This window comes from Myotis myotis, unplaced genomic scaffold (assembly GCF_014108235.1).
Source record: "Myotis myotis isolate mMyoMyo1 unplaced genomic scaffold, mMyoMyo1.p scaffold_m19_p_11, whole genome shotgun sequence".
Lineage (NCBI taxonomy): Eukaryota > Metazoa > Chordata > Mammalia > Chiroptera > Vespertilionidae > Myotis > Myotis myotis.
Genome location: NW_023416315.1, coordinates 54,347,005 through 54,368,024, shown reverse-complemented (window position 1 = coordinate 54,368,024; position 21,020 = coordinate 54,347,005). Strand labels below are relative to the sequence as shown.

At 48.9% G+C, this 21,020-nt stretch overlaps 1 protein-coding gene across 4 annotated transcripts in view; it reads right to left on the bottom strand.

Annotated features, from left to right (window-relative positions):
• HIPK2 (homeodomain interacting protein kinase 2) overlaps window positions 1-21,020 on the bottom strand; it is a 178,767-nt gene that overhangs the window by 10,952 nt on the left and 146,795 nt on the right. For all 4 annotated transcript variants that reach the window (XM_036329012.1, XM_036329013.1, XM_036329015.1 and 1 more), the window contains exons 10-14: window positions 18,907-19,049; window positions 15,610-15,789; window positions 12,200-12,481; window positions 5,389-5,633; window positions 1,040-1,200 (exon numbers count right to left, since the gene is read on the bottom strand). In XM_036329012.1, coding sequence (XP_036184905.1) covers window positions 1,040-1,200; window positions 5,389-5,633; window positions 12,200-12,481; window positions 15,610-15,789; window positions 18,907-19,049 — 1,011 coding nt within the window. The remainder of the gene's footprint in view (window positions 1-1,039; window positions 1,201-5,388; window positions 5,634-12,199; window positions 12,482-15,609; window positions 15,790-18,906; window positions 19,050-21,020) is intronic.

The window sequence follows — 21,020 nt, the reverse complement described above, 5'->3', positions numbered from 1 at the left end:
CACGGGAGAGGAGGAGGGGGAAGTGAGGAGGGGGAGGAGGGAGAGGGATAGAGGAGGAGGAGGAGGGAGAGGGAGGGAGGGGGAAGTGAGGATAGGGAGGAGGAAGAGGAAAGGAGGGAGGAAGAGGGATGTAAGGAGGGGAGGAGAGAAAGAAGTGGGGAGGAGGGACAAGGGGAGGGGGAAGTGAGAATGGAGAGGAGGGAAGGAGAGAGAGAGAGGGGAGAGAGAAGAGAGATGAGAAGGGGGAAGAGGGGGGAGAGAAAGGAGGAGAGGAGGAGGAGAGGAGAAGGGGAGGGGAGGGAGAGTAGGCCACAGCAGTGGGAGTGACAGAAGACACCTCTGGAGGGTGCGGCAGTAAATTAGCCGGGACTGAGAAAGGAGGCCGTGCCCAGTGTCCCCCAGGCTGGCTGACACACAGACAAAGCCACTGCTGTTACAGGTCACAGATCTTCCTGTGAGATCTTGTTCTCTAAAATGCAGGCCCTCTCAGACCTCTGCTGTCTGCCGTTGTAGCAGACACATGTGCCAGCCCTCTCTTACCGGGGCATTCTCAGTCCTGGTGACAGATGCGGCCTCAGTTCACGGCCCAGGCCCAGCACAGCGCACGGGGCTTCCTGAGCACAAGCCCCTTTGTCTCACCTCGTGGCTCCTCAGGAAACAGGCCCGGGTCTGCTCTGCACCGAGCTGGCCCTTTACGCACAGGCTGGCTCTGCCCTCCGAGGCTCTGCTTTATTTATGTCCCACCTTCCCCAAACCTCGGCCGTGTGGCCCGGGCTCGGGGCGTGGCCTCCTCTGCGGCACGCAGCGGTGCCCCCTGTGCTGGGCGACACTGGCGAGCTGTGGGCCATCCTAACAAGCGCTGGCACATGCCACTCGGAGCCACATGACACTACACAGGTCGCCCTGCTTCCGGCCAGCTCTCCCTGAACCAGTGGCACCAGCTTGCCCAAGGGTGACCCTCGGAGGGAAGCAAACACCAGTGGCCGGTCAGGGCACCTTCCGCCCCCACTGGAGGGGCAGTGAGAAGCGCCGGGCTTACCTGGCTGAGGTTGAGCGGCTGCTGCTGCTGGAAATGTGGCCCCGGCCGCTGCTGCCGGAAGGCGACGGCTCCCGACGAGCTCCCTGAAGAGTGGCCGCTGGTGGAGGTCACGTTGCTGGAGGACTTGGACTTGTAGGAGGACGAGTGGTGACTGGTGTTGACTGTGTCGGGAGGAGAAACAGGTCACAGGTCAGTCCCGGGTCCTCGGCTCCCCCTCTTGGGCCAACGGGGGTCTTCCAGGAAGGGACCGTTTCGGATCTGGCCAATCACAAACCAGTCTCACTGCCCCAGGCCCGGGTGAGACCGGCCCAGGTCCCAGGAGTTGTGGCTCTGGCCCCACCTCGAACCTAGTTGCTGAATTCTCCCTGAGCCTCGCATCCCTCCAACACAGCGGTTCTCAACCTGTGGGCCGCGACCCCTTTGGTGGCTGAACGACCCTTTGACAGGGGTTGCCTAAGACCATCGGAAAACACATATATAATTACATACTGTTTTTGTGATTAATCACTATGCTTCAATTATGTTCAGTTTGTAACAATGAAATGGGGGTCACCACAACATGAGGAACTGTATTAAAGGGTCGCAGCATTAGGAAGGTTGAGAACCACTGCTCCAATATGTTCTCACAGAGTTCGCACTGTTGCTTTCCAAAGAACCTAACTAGCCCGAGAGACCGGAGAGGCTGGGAGAGAAACCCCGTGGCTGAGAACACAGGAGGGACGACGAGCTGTGGGAGATGGACTGTCACCCACACAGCCTGTGTCCTGGGTCAGCGGCTGGAGCTCCAGGGGTGGCTGCCGCCAGCGTGCGCCTTGGCTGGTGTGGGCCAGCTGCTTTCCTGGCTTCCCCGCCCAGGAGGTTCTGCAGCCAAGGGCACTGAGTACTGAGAACGAGGGCAGGCACCAGGATGAGGTCCTGCCTGCCTCTCGCCTGCCACTGGGAAGACTGCGCAGCAGGTCCTCAGGGGAACAGGAGTCTCTGTAAGAGACGACACCACGGGGCTTCTGGAGGCAGCGGCACTGGTTGCTTTAGAACCAGCAGCTCACCGAGAAGGACCTTCCATTTTTCTCATGTTTGTTGGACATATTCTTGAGATTCTCAGCTATTCAGGCAACCGTTTCTGTTTTTCAGACATGACCCGTCCTTGGGGAATGCAGTGGGAGTGCTCAGGGGCTGCCGATGGACATGGCTAGTGTAGCTCCACAGGCGTCATGCGGGCCCCGCAGAGCTGGCCTCTGGCGGCAGGACCAGGACGCTGCTGAGCTATGCTGGGCGAGGCTGGCCCTCGGCTTCCTCACCTGTCTGTGCGAGGGGGCTGCACTGGGTGGTCTTAGAGTTTCAGTAACTTTCGCCACCACGTCCCCTCCCAGAGCGGCGCCGGCACCACGGCCGACAAAGCTCAGAGCTGGGATATTCGACCTGGACATCTGGCCGCCCTCCTAGGCACCATCCACCTTGTGTTAAAAGGCCTAGGGAGCCCTAGCTGGTTCTGCTCCGTGGTTAGGCATCGGTCTGTAGAATGAAGGGTCCCGGATTTGATTCCCTTCAAGGGCAAGCACCGCGGTTGCAGGCTCCATCTCCAGGCCCAGTCAGGGTGTGTGCGGGAGGCAACCAGACAATGTCTCTCACATCGATGGTCCTTCTCTCTCTCTCTCTCTCTCTCTCTCTCTCTCTCTCTCTCTGTCTCTTCCCCTCCCTTCCACTCCCTCTAAAAATCAATGGAAAATATCCTTGGGTGAGGATTAACAAAAAACAAAAACATAAAAAAAGGGCAAGAGAAATTTAGCATTGGCTTCTTGAGAAAAAATCAATTCCTACATAATCTGCATAAGGTCTATCTTGAGCCAACTCTTAGACACATTATGTTTTTTTGTTGTTGTTAATCCTCACCAGAGGATATTTTCCCATTGATCCTTAGAGAGAGAAGGCAGGGAGGGAGAAGGGGAGGGAAGGAGAGAAACAGAGAGACAGAGAAACATTGATTGGTTGCCTCCCAAAAGTACCCCAACTGGGGCTGGGGATCAACCCCAACTACCCAGGTACATGTTCTTGACCAGGAATTGAGCCGAAACCCTCAGGGCACAGGCTGGTGTTCTAACCACTGAGCACACTGGCCAGGGCCATTATCACGTGTTTTTTTTTTAACTACTTTTTTATTTTTATTTTTATTTTTTTTATTTTTTTATTTTTTTTATATATTTTATTGATTTTCTACAGAGAGGAAGGGAGAGAGACAGAGAGCCAGAAACATCGATGAGAGAGAAACATCGATCAGCTGCCTCCTGCACATCCCCCACTGGGGAAGTGCCCGCAACCCAGGTACATGCCCTTGACCGGAATCGAACCTGGGACCCTTCAGTCCGCAGGCCGACGCTCTATCCACTGAGCCAAACCGGTTTCGGCTAACTACTTTTTTATTTTTTAAAAAATATATTTTTATTGATTTCAGAGCGGAAGGGAGAGGGAGAGAGGGATAGAAAAATCAATGATGAGAGAGAATCATCGATCGGCTGCCTCCTGCATACCCCATACCAGGGATAGAGCCTGCAACCCAGGTATGTGCTGTGACCGGGAATCGAACCGCGACCTCCTGGTTCATAGGTCAACACTCAATCACTGAGCCACACCAGCTGGGCTATTGCGTATGTTTAAGTATCATTACTGTTATAGAATCCCCAGAGTTGTCTGGGAATACAAACGTCCTTGATTTACAAACCTCAGTGTCTCACCCTGTAGGTCTACAGCCCCCTATCTCATATCCCTGGGGTCAGTTTTCAAATTCAAAATTTCCGATTTTAGGAAGGTAATTTGGTACATAGTCAATATATTAGGTCACCCCCAGAGGAGCCTCGACACCACCCTCCCGCCAAACACATGAATATTTCTGCCACAAAACACAGGGACACTTCCCAAAGCAGCACACATACGACTATGACACAAATGAACAGCCTCTGGCTGGGCCAGGCCAGGTTTTTACTGCCAACTGAGTTTGCTGTGAGCTTAAAATCTGGTTGTTTGGATTTTGGATTGCTGACGAGGGAGAACTATTTCCTTCCCTGCTGGCTCCATGAAAGGCCAATCTTTCTTCAGGATTTCAACTCCAATCCCAAGAATGTGTGTTAATTGAGCAGGAGCGCCCTCACCAAGCCGCGCGCATTAGGCTGCAAACTTTAACCTGGGATGTGCAGGGCTTCCTGTGGACTTGTGGGGGGCAAGTAAAGAGTTAAGGAGACAATTTCCAGATTCTCAACTTTTAAGTGTTTCTTTTCCTAAAGATCTTCCCAGCACTGGGTTCCTTTTCCCAGGTTCTCTCTCTCACACGTCTCCCATTTTATTATTTTTTAAAAATATATATTTTTATTGATTTCAGAGAGGAAGGGAGAGGGAGAGAGAAACATCAATGATGAGAGAGAATTACTGATCAGCTGCCTCCTGCATGTCCCCTACTGGGGACTGAGCCCACAACCTGACCGGAATCGAACCATGACTTCCTGGTTCATAGGTCGATGCTCAACCACTGAGCCACACCGGCTGGGCACACTTCTCCCATTTTACAGGAGAAAGACTCCTTCACTCTCCTGGATGTTAGCATGGTGCACTGGCTCTCGTGTGAGAAACCTTAGGAGTGCCCAAACGGGATAATTCTGGAATGGAGAGCTCTTGGGGGACAGTTCCTGAGAGCAAAGCCAAATAAACATGGCGGCTGTCTGCGTTTGTTTTACTCAGGCTTAAAATCTGGTTTTCAGAGCTTTCTCTCTGTCAACTCCTTACTCCACCCGTCTACTCCCGAGATGAAATCCAGCCACGCGATGGCGGTCCAGGGAAGAGTTTCCTACAGAGGGGAAGGCAGCTTGGCCGCCTGGGGTGACAGCCGGGCAGCATCTCCATGGATTAAATGAGTCCAAGCTGCAGCCTCGAGGTGTTGACAAAGGCATTTAAAGTACTTAAGTTATGATCAACACACAACACGGCAGGAATAACACCCGTGGCAAATACTGAAACTGGTGATGTGTGATGGATACAGTTGTAAACAATCTGACGGCGTCTGAGCAGCAAAGTATGAGGACCCTGCCTCCTGGGTGAGCTGTTTGCCTATAGGTTCCTGTGGTCATGGCCAGAGGGTGCTGCTACCGGCCGAGGTCCTCACTGAAATACTCATCTGGGTACTAATTACAGAATTAAAAAATGAAAATGCTGCTTATACAACGTGATGTTTAGCAGAATCCTCCCTTAGTGACTGAGCAAAATCTGTAGTAACCCGGCCCTTGTCAGCCCTCACGCAACAAAACTGCTAGCAGCAGAGCGCAAGGCCTTCTCCAGCGAGGTCACCTGCCCGGGCCCTGAGTTACCTGGCACCAGGCTGTCACATTCCACCAGCACGTCACTGGCCTGGGTCTTCAGGGGGGGCACGATGATGGTCCGGGGGTTCCCAGTGCAGTGGCTCTCCAGGCTCCCTTTGGTGTCGAAGGCGTTGGTGTTGTGCCCAGTGCGGTGCTGCACGGAGTAGGGGCTGGTGTTGCTGGAGGAGTCGGAGTACGGAGAGTCGTGGACCGTGACACAGCTGATGACGTTTTTCCTCTGCTTGGAGACAGTGCTGGAAAGGGACAGGGCAAATCAGAACTGGGAGGTGAGACACCAGCCAGCAGGTCAGGCCGGCGGCCGTGTGAAGAGCCCCCCTTGGTGCCGGGGCAGTGGATGGGACTCCTGCTGCATTGCCCTCGCGGGGAGGTAGGGCACACGAGTGTCACCTGTCACATGAAGACCTGAGAGAGGGCCAGAGCTGGGCCCACAGGCGCTTCTGGAAGGTGGGAGTGAGAAGCTTCGGGAGGGCCTGGGCTCTCCCTGGTGCAGCAACACCCCTGAGCCACCAGAAAGGGACGTCTGAGCAAGCAAAGCCCAGAACCCCAGAACCCCAGGCCCGTGTGGGAGAACGCCCCCACCGGGAAGGGAGAGCACAGCGAGGCTCGGGCCTGGAGATGCAGTGAACTTAGGCAGGAGGGACGGGAACACCCAGGAGCAGCCGGGACGCAGAGACGGATGGAGAAAGGGAGGTGCGGGGGCTGATCCCACACACGGTTCAGACGTGCTGAGAAAGCCATCGGAGCTGACTTCACACCATCGGCAACCTCTCTGCTGGGAGAGAGCTGCGGGGATGGCTGTGGTGCCCACACCCAGGACCTCTGAGTCCCCTTCTCGGGGAGCCTGGCCCTCGAATCGGGGAGGGGACAGCACTGTGTCCAGGTGAGGTCAGAGGGGCTCACCGGGGGGATGCCTAGTGGGGAGCTGCTCTGGACCCTGCTCTTCATCCTGAAACTCAACATGCCGACAGGAGGAACTGGCAATGGATGGCTCTTGGCCAGCACTTTTTCTGAGACATTTATGTTTGTGTGGTTACTCTGGGAACCAGTTCTTTCTGCCTCCAAACTCAGTGAGAGGCTGGTGGGATGATGCATATAAAATTTGTTGTTTATTGTGAAGAGTTCAAAAATGGGTTTTCATCTATTTTTATATATTGATCATCTATTTTTGAGAAATATCCGTTGCCTAAGTAAGATGGTCAGTTTCCAATGGATTTGCTAAGAGAAGCTGGTATTTATAGAGGCCTGATGGGGACAGACAATCACGGATGTCTTGGCCAAGGTCACAGGCCGGCCACAGGCCAGCCCCTTTCCAAGGTCGCTCTCTGCCTCCTAAGGGCAGCAGAGAAGTGGGCCAACTCAGGAGGCCCAGGCAGCCCGGCAGAAGGGAGGGGCTGGGCAGTGACTGCGTGTGACCTGCGTGGCCCCTGCTCTGGACACTATGACCTCTGGGCCCGATGATTCCTCTAGGGGCTGCACACTGTCCTGGTTCAGGGAAGCAGGCTCCCTCCCCAGCTGTGTCCGGGTGAGAACAGGGACCTGCAGCCAGATGTCTAACACCAGCACTTGCTGGGGGGGGTGGGGGTGGGGGTGGGGCCTCAGGCAGCTTTTCAACCTCTGAGTGCTTCAGTCTCCTTATCAGTAAAAGGTGGCTAACTAATAACTGTAGCTATATTATAGGCTTATTTGGAGAATTAGGTGAGGAAATACAAGGAAAATGCTTCGAATAGTGCGCGGCACCAAGCGGGTCCTCTATAAGAGTAGCTGCTATTATTATGAGCTGTGTCCCCTCATGTAACGTGTGAAAACAGGCCTGCCAAAGACATACCTAGGCACAGTGAGTTCTACCAAGGCGCAGACTCGCCGGACACGAAGGAAATTGAAACTCACCAGTTCGGTATCTAGAAGGCCCATGCTAGGTGCTACAGGAATTCCTGTACACCAACATACAACACATGTATGTGTGCCCAAAAGATCAAAACAGCGCGGGCCTGTACCAAAGCACGGCAAGGTAAAGGGTAGAAGTTTTAAAGTAACCAGCTGAAGAGCAGAGTGGATGTCACAAAGCCTCCCACCATGAACGGTCAAATGGGTTGTGCCGATGATAACCATCAAGAACTCAAGAGAAGGTGAGGAATGAACATGCATTTATTGCTCTTCACATTAGTTTTGATAAAATAGATACATTTTATTTAATAAAGATCTACCCCTCCCACTTATAACAGTTTAAATGCAAAAAATCCATATGCTTGTTCCTCAAAAAATTAAAGAGTGTCCATGTGACCAGCAATTCCACTCTCAGGCACGTACACAAAGGAACTCAAAGAGATACATGAATGCCAATGTTCATAGTAGCATTATTCCTAATGGCTGAGAGGAGAAAATATACAATCTAAAGGTGAAAATAACCCGTGCCCATCAAAAGATGAGTAAACAAAATGTGGTATGTAATGGAATACTGTTCAGCCATAAAAGTGAATAAAGTTCTGATACACGCTACAGTACGGATTAACCTTGAAATATTGTGCTAAGTGGAATGAGCCAGACATAGAAGGACAGATGCTGTATTATTCCACTTACATGAGTACCTAGAATAAGCAAATTCATAGACAGATAGAGGTGACCAGGGGCTGGGGGAGGGAGGAACAGGAGTTGCCGCTTAATGGGTACAGAGTGTGCCTGGGGTCATGGAAAAGTTCTGGAAATAGACAGTGGTTGTGGCTGCACACACTGTGAATGTATTTAATGTCACTGAAGTGTATGCTTAAACATAAACGGCAAATTTTTTTTATCACAATTAAAAAAATTAATGTAAAATTCCCAAACCACTGAATTATATACTTTAAGTGAGTGATTTGTATGGCATGCGAACTATATCTCCATTTTTAAAAAGTCTATATGCTTATTCAGAAACAAAAAAGGGTGGGTATGGCACTGAGATCGGGCCCAAGAATCAGAAAGTGGGGCAGCAGGAAAGATCCCCGAACCTCTGAAGTCGGGAGCAGGAGTCATGAGCAGTGGACATTGTGGAAGCTGTGGCATCAGGAGGAGGGAACCCGGAAAGAGGGTGAGCTGCTTCAAAAAGACCAAGACCAGGGAGACCTGCACTGGTTTTCTGTGGTGGGTGGGGCTGGGCAAAGGGAAACCCACCAGTCTGTGAGTGTCTGTTGTGTAGAAATATGCTATTAAAGGGAACCCCACCCCACCCCGCACCGAATCAAGCTCCCAGCTCCTGGGGGATGCTGGGAGGCGGCGCTGCCCTGCCTTTGCTCTCAGCTCCATCAGAGCCAGTTCTGCGTGACGGGTTCTGCTGAAAGTGTGTCTGGGGTGGTGGCCCCACATGAAGACAGGGCTGGCTCCCAGCTGTGTCCCGAGAGTGGTGTCTAGTTCCTGCTCTGCTGCCCACTGTTGTGACCTTGGACAGTGGCCTGGATGTTGGTGTGACCTTGGACATATTTCAAAGTCTTCACTCAAATTTGGAAATTGTGGAGAAGTTTCAGCTCAATATGAGTAAGAATTTTCTGACAACTGAACTGTCTGAACATACACTTCATGCATCAGTGAGCGTGCTGTCACTCGGGATGGCGTTCTGCAAGTCTAGAACACCTGGCAGCTTGGTCCAGGTGACCTGTGAGAAGCTAGGGCCATGTCCTCGTGGTGTGAACCTTCCCACCAGAGAGGCTGAAGAATCTGGCTGTCCGTGTCTCGATTTCTATCCAGGAGTGTGGGATAAAGCCTCTCTAAGCTAATGAGTCTCCTCCCTTTTACAGGAGCTGGGAGGCCCCTCTGCCTAATGAGCAAATAAGTGCAATACAGTCTAAGGGTAATTCTTTACTTTCTTGGATCTACACAAGACAGGTTTGGAAGAGGTGAATTTATTTGATACTTTTTCATTTTATTTTTTGTTAGTCCCCACTTGAGGATATTTTTTTCATTGCTTCTCAGAGAGAGTGAAAGGAAGGGAGGGGAAGAAAGAGAGAGAGAGAGAGAGAGAGATAGAGAGAGACAGACAGACAGACAGACATTGATGTGAGACAGACACATCAACTGGCTGCCTCCAGCATTCGCCCCAACTGGAGGGTGGGGGTAAGGAGTGAACCCACAACCCAGGTATGTGCCCTTGACCGGGAATCGAACCTACAACCCTTTGGTGCACAGCTGTAGCTCTAACCACTTAGCAACACCAGTCAGTCCTGATAGCTGTTTTTAATCTCTCCTATTGTTAGAAATATCTGTGTTCTCCCTGATTATACTATGCAGATTAGAGAACAAATGGGAAGCTACTAAATGAGTCATCTTAAAAATGAGCATGCATTATTACTATGGATTCTTTAGGCGCGTATGCACTGATTCTACTGGGATTCATTCCAGGATAGTGTCTAATTATTATTGATCGCTAATCAATCCCATTATGAATTGGTTAATGGAAGAGAGAGAGAGGGAGGGAGGGAGACAGACAGAGTAGAATGAAAAATATTTGCTTAATGGCCTTAATAGAACATCATTTCTGAATAAAAGAACAAAGCCACCAGAGTTCACAATTGCATTGTGTTGTCATGGCAATAGATGATTTTCATCATTTTAAAATGATGAAAAGAAATAAGGAGATAAGCAGTAAAGAAACCAGCCCCAGTGGAGAAAACACTGCGGCAAGGTCAGATACAAACCTGCGAGCCCTGCCTGCAGGGCCCTGCCTGGAATGCGTTCCTGATTTCTATTTGCCAGTCCCGGTCAATTCCATCCTTCAAGACCAGGGTCAAAACTCATCTCCACCAATAAACCTTCCATGGCTTACTTCACTCCTCTGACTCCACAGTCAATGCTACATGTGAAAAACACTCCTCTTCTATCACGATGACACTGATTACAAAGACTAGGTAACATTTACTGGGGGCACAACGACTGTTCAAAGTGCTTCCCGTGTGTTGTCTCCTCTAACGCTCACAGCGAGAAAGAATATTCCAACTCTAGTTTTAAGAACCATGAACTTCAGATGTGGAGAGCTTAGGTCACTTGCTTGTTCAAGGTCACATGGCTAGTTAGGGACAGAGTCAGATTTGAACCAAGAGCCAGCATTCTCTCTGTTTTTTTGGTGACAGAGCATGGTCTTAACTTTATTTATTTTTTAAGTTTTATTGTGATAAGAATATTTAACACGAGACCTACCCTCCTAATAAAATTTAAGTATTGTTGACTACTGTGCAATGTTGTGCAGATCTCTAGACTGGATTCATCTTGCTCAGATACAACTTATGCCCATTGATTACCAAGTCCCCATTTCCCTACCGACAGCCCCTGGCCATCAAGAGTCGACTCCTTGATTCTATGAATTTGACTATTTTTATGTGTCCAGAGTCTGTGTCAACTCAAATCTCATTCTTCAGAAATGACATTCTAGTCTCGTCAATTGTCAGGGTTTTAAGTGGCTTCTGCTTTTTCCTGGTTGTGGCGAAGGGCTGGGTCAGGCTGTTGGGCCCGTCTTGTGCCGAAAGCTATGTGTGGCCAGGCTGCTACAGGCCGGGGCCAGGCTGGGGCTGGGAAGAGCCTTTCTCTTTGTAAAGGAACCACCTGAGCCCCTCAGGCTGGGGGCTGAGGGGCATGAGGCTCTGGGGACAACGGAGTACTGACTCAACTCAGGGCTCTATCAGAAAGGAAACTGAGGCCAGTCCTGGAGTAGGCAGGTGGGGAGTGAAGCACGGTGCCTGGCACCCCTGACACCAAGGCCCCTCTGGCCCCTGGGGTGATGCGAGGACCGGAAGTGCTCCGTTACATTCCTTGAGACACACTGAACAGCAGGCTGAGCCATTAAACAGAAAAGACGACACTCAGACAGACACCAGCCCTCCCATGAAACAGCAAAGCACTGAGAACTATAGCAAGAATGCTTCAATCACCCTATCTGTACATTTCACAGTGATCTCAAGTGTGGGAATTTATTTTCTGACCAAAACGATTTGTGATGACTAATTAGTGGCATTATATCCAATCAGAAATTAATAATTCAGGCCTACAGGCGGATGTTAAGCTTCGTATCCAGCTGTGGGATGCGTGCTGACTGGCAGTGCTGGGCTTGGGAGCAGGCCTCCCTTCCCTAGCCCTCAGTCCTCATGTGAGGAGCCAGCAGGCTGGGGTCATGAAGCTTGGGATCTATATGATCCTGAGGCCAGTGGGGTGCAGAGAGCCAGGGGACCGACTGTGCCAGAGGGGCAGGAAAAGAGGCTCTGGCGCCAGGGCTAATAGTCGTGCAAGTACTGTATTAAATATTTCTTCCCTCTTCCTGGGAGCGCATGGAGAGTGAAATGAGTTCTCACTACTTGGAATAAACAGCAATGCTCTCTGGGTAAGAGCCAACTGGCAGTTTGAAAGATTGGGTTAATCAGACACAGGGAAATTTCTGATTAATTGGACAATTATTTCGAATTCTGAGAGAGCCAAGGCGATATTGGAGAAATATTTCGACCAACGGGAAATAAATTCAATAGCCTGAGGCAGACAGAGCTTTGTAAGCTTACAGGGATTGAAATACACTGGCATCCTGTGTCTGGTTTTTACGGTCTCAAGTCTCCCAAATGAATAGGGCCCATAACTATTTTTTAATTCTCAAGGGATTCCGAATTATTTTGGCTTTAAACAGTTATGGAAAGTCTGTTAGACAGTCCCCTGAAATCACGTCAGGGCTCTAGGGCAGGGTGAAACCACAATTTGGGGGCCAGGAGAGAGGGACCTTCATGTTTGATGATGGAAAGTGGCCCAGACGAGCTGTCCTGGTCCTTTCTGGGAGTCTGACGGTGACGCGTCTCACCTGGTGGGAGCGTGCTTCTGTTCCTCCTCCTCGTCCGTGTCGCTGCTGATGGTGATGACGCTGACCGTGGGGCTGGGTGTGTCTGGAATGACAATGGTCTGCCGCTGCCTCTCCCTGGTGGTGCTGGAGGCGCCGTCGCCCCAGCCGCATGTGACAGAGGAGCTGCAGGCCGGGCTGCTGTGCACCAGGGCGCAGCGGGGCGGCGTGTTCTCCTTGACGCGCTTGGACCGCTGAGGGGAGCTGAGGGCCTGAGAGGAGGACACCTCACAGGTGGAGACGTTTCTGTAAGGACAAAGCCACACACACTCAGGGAGGAAGGTCAGCCCAGAGCATCTTCCTAGGAGCAAACTGCCCAGAAGTCCCAGCTTTGCCAGATCTCCATAGAAAAGTCAGAGGCCAGGGCACTTGGACTTCACCTGTCACTGCAGAAGCGGCAGCCGCTACACAGAGGGGACAGCAGCCTGCCTCCTCGGGGCTCTGGTTTGGCTCCATGTGCCTGCTCCCAGCAGGACAAAGGGAACAGCCAGGGCTGAGGACAGGAGGGATTGTGCCCATGGACTGGGCTGATCTTGTGGAGTCACATTTAATGCCCAGGATTTAAGGGGTGTCTGCCCCAACACAGCCCTGTCTTCAGGGTCCAGGCCTGACTTCCCGAGCTCCATCCTGTCATCCTCCCAAATGTATTTAGGTCTTCTTTGGGAGAGAGGTGGAAGAAATTTGACACATAAAGCTTTGGTTTCCTCACTGATAGCTGGTTTACCATTTAATAAACTAAAGCACTGATTTCTTAGGAGTTTCTGAATCTAATGGATCGAATATTGGCGGTTAGCTCTCCCTCCTGCTTTCTCTGGGAAAGGGACATGACCATGAAAGCATCCGTGTGTGTATAATGTTTTTAAATGAATTTTTTTTTTTTTTTTTTTTTTTTTTTTTAGATAGAGGGTGAGAGAGATCGATGTTCTACATCTTTATGGGTTCATTGGTTGATTCTTATATGTGCCCTGTAAGCTAGGTGTATTGGGATGACGCTCTAACTAACTGAGCTAGCCAGCCAGGGCCTATCATTCTTATTTCCAAAAAAGATTCTTCTGGATTTAGACACTGAACCTCATAGGAAGCTTACCAGTCTGTTTCAACTGTAATGAAAAATTCGGAAAAGTGCAAGAGGAAAAAGTATGCTTAAAGAGGGACCTTTTAATATTGATTTTGATTTACTTAAAATTCCTTATCAAATTAGCCAATGTAGCTCCATCTGGTTTGGCTCAGTGGATAGAGCATTGGCCTGACTGAAGGGTCTGGGTTTTGATTCCAGTCAAGGGCAAATGCCTCAGTTGCAGGCTCAATCCCCAGCCCTGGTCAGGGCATGTGAGGGAGGGAACCAATTAATATGTCTCTCTCACACTGATGTTTCTCTCTCTGTCTCTCCTGTTCACCATCTCTAGAAAAAACACACACAAAACAATGGAAAAATATCCTCAGGTGAGGATTAACAACAACAAATTAGCCAATGTAGTTTCTGGTAACTTTAGGGGAAAATTCCCTTACTTTCCCCCTCTTCTCCATCAATCCTTGAGACAAAGCCAACCTATAATGAAACTGAAGACTCTGATACGTCCTTAGAGATTCTAGCACCTTCTAGCTAACGGGGTGGCCGTAAGATGAGAATTTGTAAAGGTAGATCTATTTAATTTTCTATTTAGTTGGTATCAGATAAGATGCTTGCTCCTTTTTGGGGGCTGGGAATATTTTTTACTGATAAGATGGTTCTATTGTTTGTACTTGCCATACTACTTGTTACTGGTAACATGTTACAATTTTGAGATTACGTTTCACTACGTCAGTGGTTAAAATACCTCCAGTGGGCATTATTAAAGAGAAGTATGCCTCGCTGCACCACCCAACAAGGGAGAGCATCCTGGTCTTTCAGGCTGTTCTGCCAAAGCAGTGGTCTAAAAAATAGGCAAATACATAACTTTCACTATAATCATATTGCTCTTGAAATGCAGAAGCAATGAGTCTCATAACACCAGCTGCGTGGGGAGCAGGCACCAGGGAAGGACTTGTGAAGTTTGGGAAGCAAAGGGTTCTTCTGTCGGTGATGCTCAGGTCAGCTCTGGGTCAGACCAGATTTGTGCGTGCTGGCCCATGGCTGGGCACGCAGTGTGAGGACTGAGATGGTGGCCGTTTCTGCCGCCTGATCTAATAACGACAGGGGTTGTCACAGGGCTGCCAGACTCAAGTGTCCTGGATGGCTGCCACTGATCTGAGGTGAATCTCCCTGAGTTGTCAGCAGCACCCAACTAAGAAATCTTGAAAGGTGACAACTTGAGGGAGTGAGCTCTTGGATTAATTTCTGAATGGGTACGTAAAAGGCAGGGCTACTTTCTGGCGCCTGGCTATATGAGGAAGTAGGAGGCCAAACTTTTAGCCATTTCATATACTGGACCTCTCTTGATTAACCCATCCCAAATAAGCAACTGGATACTCTGGTTTCTCTTCAGATCGCATAAATCTTTCGCCTTTTACCAAATAAGCAACTGGGTACGGCGACCTCAGTGCCACCAGGGAGAAATGCAGGTAATTCTGCAGCGGCACCATCTTGATTTCGATCTTGTTTGGAAAACTCTTTGTTATTTTCATCCCCCTAAAAGTCCCCTCATGATCCTTCCCTGTCAGCCCCTCCCCTCCTGCCCTCCTCCCCGGCAACTCCCGAGCTGATCTCCGTCTCCAGTTTCGCCTTTTCCAAAGGCCATATATACAGGGTGTCCCCCCGAAAATGTATACACACTCCAACAGCTGACAGCTGCAATGTTTTAAATAAACACTGCCCTTATAATTAAAGTGTGTCTTGAAATGCACTAGCAATGAGTCTCATAACACCAGCTGGGGGTGGGGTGGGGGTGAGGGGGGCACCATGTATACAGAATCACAGCATGTGGCCTTTCGCCAGCCTTGACTTTGGAGTCCCCGGGATGAGACCGGGTTTACAGGGACCGGCAAGATGGCTGTTCCGGCTAATTCTAGGATTAATCAAGTTACTGCTTACCCTGAACAGCTAAATAACTTCAATTTCTCACCTTAGATTTCCAGGGGGAAAAAAAAGCACATTTTAAAGAAAAGTTATTGTTTCCAAAGTGCAATTTCAGAGGCGAGCCTGAGCGTTTTCCAGAGAAGTGAAGGGGGACGGAATGGCTCAGGGCCTGGCACTCAACCTGAGCCCGGCCCGCGGGGGTGCCGCGTGGGGTGCCGGGTGCCCGGAGGGCCGACCCGCGCAGACCAGACCTGAGAGCGCGCCTCCCTCCCAGCGCCGTGCGGCCACGCGGTTACCGTGTCTCCGCCACTCCTGGCGCCAGGCGATGCCCCGACGCCCGCCCAGAGGTTTCTCACCGCCGGGCCCACGCCCCACCCACCTCGCAGACGACTGGTGCTGCTTGCTCTTCCGGGAGGAGGTGGTGCTGGTTGGCTGCTGCCGCATCACGTGGGCCACGCCCACATTTAAGGGCTGGGCTGCTGGGAGGGTCACGTGACCAGTCAAGAGCGCGGGCTGCTGCATGATGGGATTGTAATGGCTGCCGTGAGCGTGCGTGTTCCTGAAAGAGAGATGGGAAAACAAGGCTTTTTATTGGTTTTACAAACACAGGGCTTCTTCTTCTTCTTTTTTTTAAAGGGATTTTATTTATTTTTAAAATATATTTCTTTATTGGTTTCAGAGAGGAAGGGAGGAGAGAGAGAGAGAGAAACATCAATGATGAGAGAGAATCATGGATCAGCTGCCTCCTGCACGCCCCCCACTGAGGATCGAGCCTGCAACCCAGGCATGTGCCCTTGACCGGAATTGAACCCGGGACCCTTCAGTCCGCAGGCTGACACTCTATCCACTGAGCTAAGCCGGCCAGGGCTTCTTTTTTAAGATAAAGTATCCTCCCCAGTTAGAAGGCAAATTAACCCCCCAAATTGGTTGTGTTGCTGGCTGTGGGCTAGTGAAGGGATGAGCCTCACCCAGTGAGCTCATCAGGTGAGTTTCCCGGGCAGGGAAGTGTCAGGGCTGTTCCAAAGGAGGGGCAGGAACCCCACTTGGTAAGAAAGAGGAAGAATGAATGCCAAGTACGCAGGCTCAGCCCAGGTCCCGGGAGAGCAGATACACATTCCCTCCAACTTCCACGGAACTTACACACGGCCTTCAGTGGGCTGGCCACTCTGCGAGGCAGGCGGGGTGTGGCAGTGATGCCCTCTTATCCGTGAGGACATTGCAGTTTATGTGGCAAACGCTGCAGACTGGCAGCCATTGTGTTTGATGTTGAGTGTTAACATGCTATTGAATTCTCTCAGTGGCCAGCTCAGTGTTCAGGCAGGTAAGGGCTGATGAATTTATTACATGCCGAATGAACAATGAGAGCAACTGAAGGTTGCCTATATACATACACTGAGTGGCCAGATAATTATGACCACCCCATCAGTACTTCCCTGACACTTCCAAAAATACTGAATATTGAAAACGTCCTAAGCAAATACTCTCAAGGTTTTATTATTATTATTATTATTTGCATAACTAATTCACTTCATTGTACTGATGGGGTGGTCATAATAATCTGGCCACTGTGTGTGTGTGTGTGTGTGTGTGTGTGTGTGTGTGTGTATAGAGAGAACTTGGAATTAAATCAAGATAAATAACAGCCATACATGCTGATAGTAATGCTGGTAGCCATTATCTTGAAAATGGGTTATGTTTCAAAAGCTCTTATGATCTGGGTTGTATGGAGCTCAAAGACTTGTTTTCCCACAGAAATTTTGAAAGTGGTGATTAATTCAGAGGCTTGCCCATAAAAGCCCACTTAATACATAAACAAAATTAAAAGCTATAAGATAATTCATTTGAATTTTTAAAATATTGTAAAATTTATCTTTGCAACTTGGGGGAAATGAATAGAAAAAAAAGAAGAGGGAGACACTTTTGTAGAGATTTGATAATGTCTTTTGAACCTTTACAGGGGTTTTAGAAACTGATGTTATAGCTTCTTTATTTTGTTTTTGCTATTTCTTCTACAGACACGGTTCTCTTTTTCCATTGATACAGGCTCTAGTACTGGTACTTGTCTTTTGTTTATTAGCCATGATTATGGATGTTCTTTGGTCTACGCATGAAATGGAGAAAGAAAGAGTGCAGGCTTTCAGTGTTTTCTGCCGTAACCAGGTAAGAGGAGGGATGAGGAATAAGAGAATACGCATGGATCAGTGAATATGTGAGTATTGCTGAAATGAAATGAACTATAATGCTGATAATGGGAAAACAAAAAAGAGTACAATATATATGTGGTCTTTTAGGAGAAAAAGGGGTGAGGAAGAACAACTGGTCAAACAGCTTCCCATTTGGTGGTTGTTCCTAATGAGCTGGAGAGGGAAGATGGTCTTTCTGAGCATGAACCGATGCCAACGGGGGAAGGGAGGACAGATTTATTTATCGCCCGTCATGTATCAGGCATTGGTATGGTACATATTAAATACAGGTCAAGTGCTTTGTATTTTAATTTCAGCCTCTAACAATCCTGTGAGGATTGTTATACCCACTCTACGGAAGAAGAAACTGAGGCTCATAGAGGTTAAGTAGCTTGCCCAGGTCATGCAGAGCCAGAACTGAATCCCGTTTTACCTGGTTTGAAAGTATTTCTAATGAGTGGGGGTGTTCTTAGGGGAGGTGTAGTCAGTGAGAAGTGGGTGCGGCTGTGGGAAAGAGCCTATGTACTCTCTTCACGAGTCAGAAAATTAAATGAGGAGTGGAGGAACCTGTAGTTGAGGCTTGACTGGGGGCTTGTATCTCTATATTTCTCTACGTTTTACTGAGAGCTGTTCATTCGCAATAGTCTTTTAGGTCAGAGAGGGAACTGTGGGGGAGGCCACATGGCCGGTATGGAGCCTGTCAGAGGGGAGGGGTATGACCTGCCCCAGTGTTTGGGCCGAATGGGAAACAGCCCAAACTATCTCTCATGGGGGATGGGAAGCTGGGGACAACGTGGGAGGGGTTGCCATGTGGCTCTGCGCTGGTGAAGGGGGGCATGTGGTGGTGCTGGGATGGTGTGGTGAGGAAGTCAGAGAGTGGGGTGGGGTATGTTCTGAAAACAGATGCTGGGGTGGCGTGCTGGTGGCTGCTAGCCGGATGCTGCTGGGGTCCGTGGAGAGCGGACTTCGAGCTTAACTATTAACCGAAAGCCACACTCAGCAGAGTCTACCATTTGAAATAAATCCTGTTCTGTCAAGCCTTCCCCTGGGAGAACTGAGAAGGCTCCAATGTGTCCACATCGCAAAACACCCTGAGAACACTTCCTAGAATCGCTGAGGAACCTTGGGGACTCTCTTCTGCATTCTTTCACTGGTGATAAATCTTCGATTTTTGGGAGTGGAATTTAATTCTGAGAAACAAAAAATCATCCGGAGCCAAGTGTCGTGAATTATACTGGTGATTAAATGATGTCACTGAATTTTGGGTCAAAAGTGATAACTGACCATAAAGTAATGAAGCTGATTTTCTTGTTTCCTGGCACACTTATTTAAAAATTACATCTCCTTACATTATAGTCATATTCCACATAATAGTCTTCTTAATTTAAAAAATTATATGTGAACCAGGAATTCAGGTACAGGCCAGAGCAGCAGCTTTCAGGGTCCATGGTGGACCTGCCTCCCAGGCCAGACACACCAGCTTTCCTGCTTACCTCCAGTCGGCCAACTGCTGGGTGCCTGCCATGGTCTCAGGAATCACAGTCGCATGCTGCACTGATGTGTGGGTGGCCACTCCAGTCAGCTGCTGCCACGCCGGCGGAAGCAGGATCTGCTGGGTCCCACTTGGCCAGGCCTGCTGTAGAGCGAAGGATGTTTGCAATCAGCATGTTTGTTAATCACAGGATCAATTTGCATGATCCAAACACTCAGTATGCTAGACCCTATGATAGGTGTAAAAGAGGAGACCTGGTCTTTGATCGGCTAGAAGAATGTAAAAAACTTATTATTGCAAGGACAGAGTCTACAAGGATCAGGCAAGCAGACATCTCCACATGTTGGAGGGCTCTGAGTTTCTGTTCCAGCCTCGCTAGTGAAAGTGGGTTTTGGATCCTGCCATTTGAAGAGTGACATAAATTAAGTTCTGTCTCAATCAAGAACTGTACTTCCCATCTCTCCACCTTTACCTACTCACTCACCATGATGGTGGTCAAGATGTTAGCTCTGGGTAGGGGTTTGGGAGCATAGAGGTGACCGCAGCTTTTAGGCAGTATCAAAACAGCATTATTGTTAAGGCAATCCGTAAAGATCACTCTCATGTCTCTGAAAGGAGGGCGCAAGATCACACCCTTTCCTTCTACGCACACATCCTCAGGGTGCCACAGAGGGTCTGTTCCCTTTAAGGACGTGATGCTGCTGGGAGGTGGGGAGGAAAAGGGCAAAGCAAACAAAACTAACATGAGGAATGGATTTGAAAGACACCCTCTCTAAACTTGCACAAATCAAATCCTTGAAAAGGTTTAAATATTTAGATAAGAAGAATGATGCCAATTTTCTGAATATATTTAAAGTAATTAATAGTATTTGGAGGGCTTCTGCCTGAAACCTAGAAATTTACCCAGAGAAAAATGAAGGCATCAGTTTAAACGTTTAATTATTGCTTTTCCTTATAGTTATCATACTCATTTTTATAAGATAGCTTATTTTTGTCCTTTGAAGGGACCATTTAAAAATATTTAGGGGAGAGCTCCACTGTAACAGGCTAACATATTGGCAGGGATTAAGTGACAAGCAGAGAAAAAACTAAAAAGCAACCAACAAACAAAAGACCCAACATGACACTGGATAGGGTAGGAATTTTTTACTTCGTAGATTTTAGAACTCTTTGCATGTGAAGACGCACTAGTCTACCTTGTCCTTTTTAATGCATGGTGTTCCATTTTATGCACACACGAATTTAACAAATCTCCTACAAATGAACATTCAACTGGTTTCCAGCAGTTCCCTGTTATATACACTGTAGCAATTAACACACACACACACACACACACACGCTTTTTGTTCACTTTCCCAATGACAGCTTTAGGTTAAATCCACTTGGAGATTTATAATACTCTAGGGACCCTTTTCCATGTGAGCAAAAGGTAAAACTCTCCTTTGCTATGACTAAAGATGGATGCTGAGCCTGTTGGTTTCCACAAAACTGAACAGTGAAGAATGTCTATATTAGCTAATAAGAGATGCTAATGTAGCCCTGGCTGGTTTGGCTCTGTGGATAGAGCGTCGACCTGCAGACTGAAGGGTCCTGGGTTCGTTTCCCGGTCAAGGGCACATGCCCAGGTTGCGGGCTCGATCCCCAGTGGGGGGCGTGCAGGAGGCAGCCGATCCATGATTCTCTCTCATCATGGATGTTTCTATCTCTCTCTTCCCTCTCCCTCCCTCTGTTTCTAAATATCAATAAAAAATATTTAAAAAAAGAGATGCTAATGTAATTTCTTTCAGAGATAGTTCTGGGCTTACAAGGGTTAACTGTGCAAACACAAAAAGAGGATTAAAAGTACCCTTTAATATGCATGTGAATCTCTAGATTTTGGCTTACAGAGGAGTAGCATTGGGAGACTGGCCTGGATTTCTGCTACTCAGATAAAGTACGAACAAGCTACTTTGCTTTGGAATGAGCTATAGTTCTTTCTCTTGATCTACCTTGGCCTTTTCTGAATGCCCTGCTACCAAACTGTGCAAACAGAAGGAAGCTATGAGGACTAGTGCGAGAGGCAGGACTAGAAGGCCTGCTTTAAATATAGAAGGTTCTCTGTTTATAATGACCCAA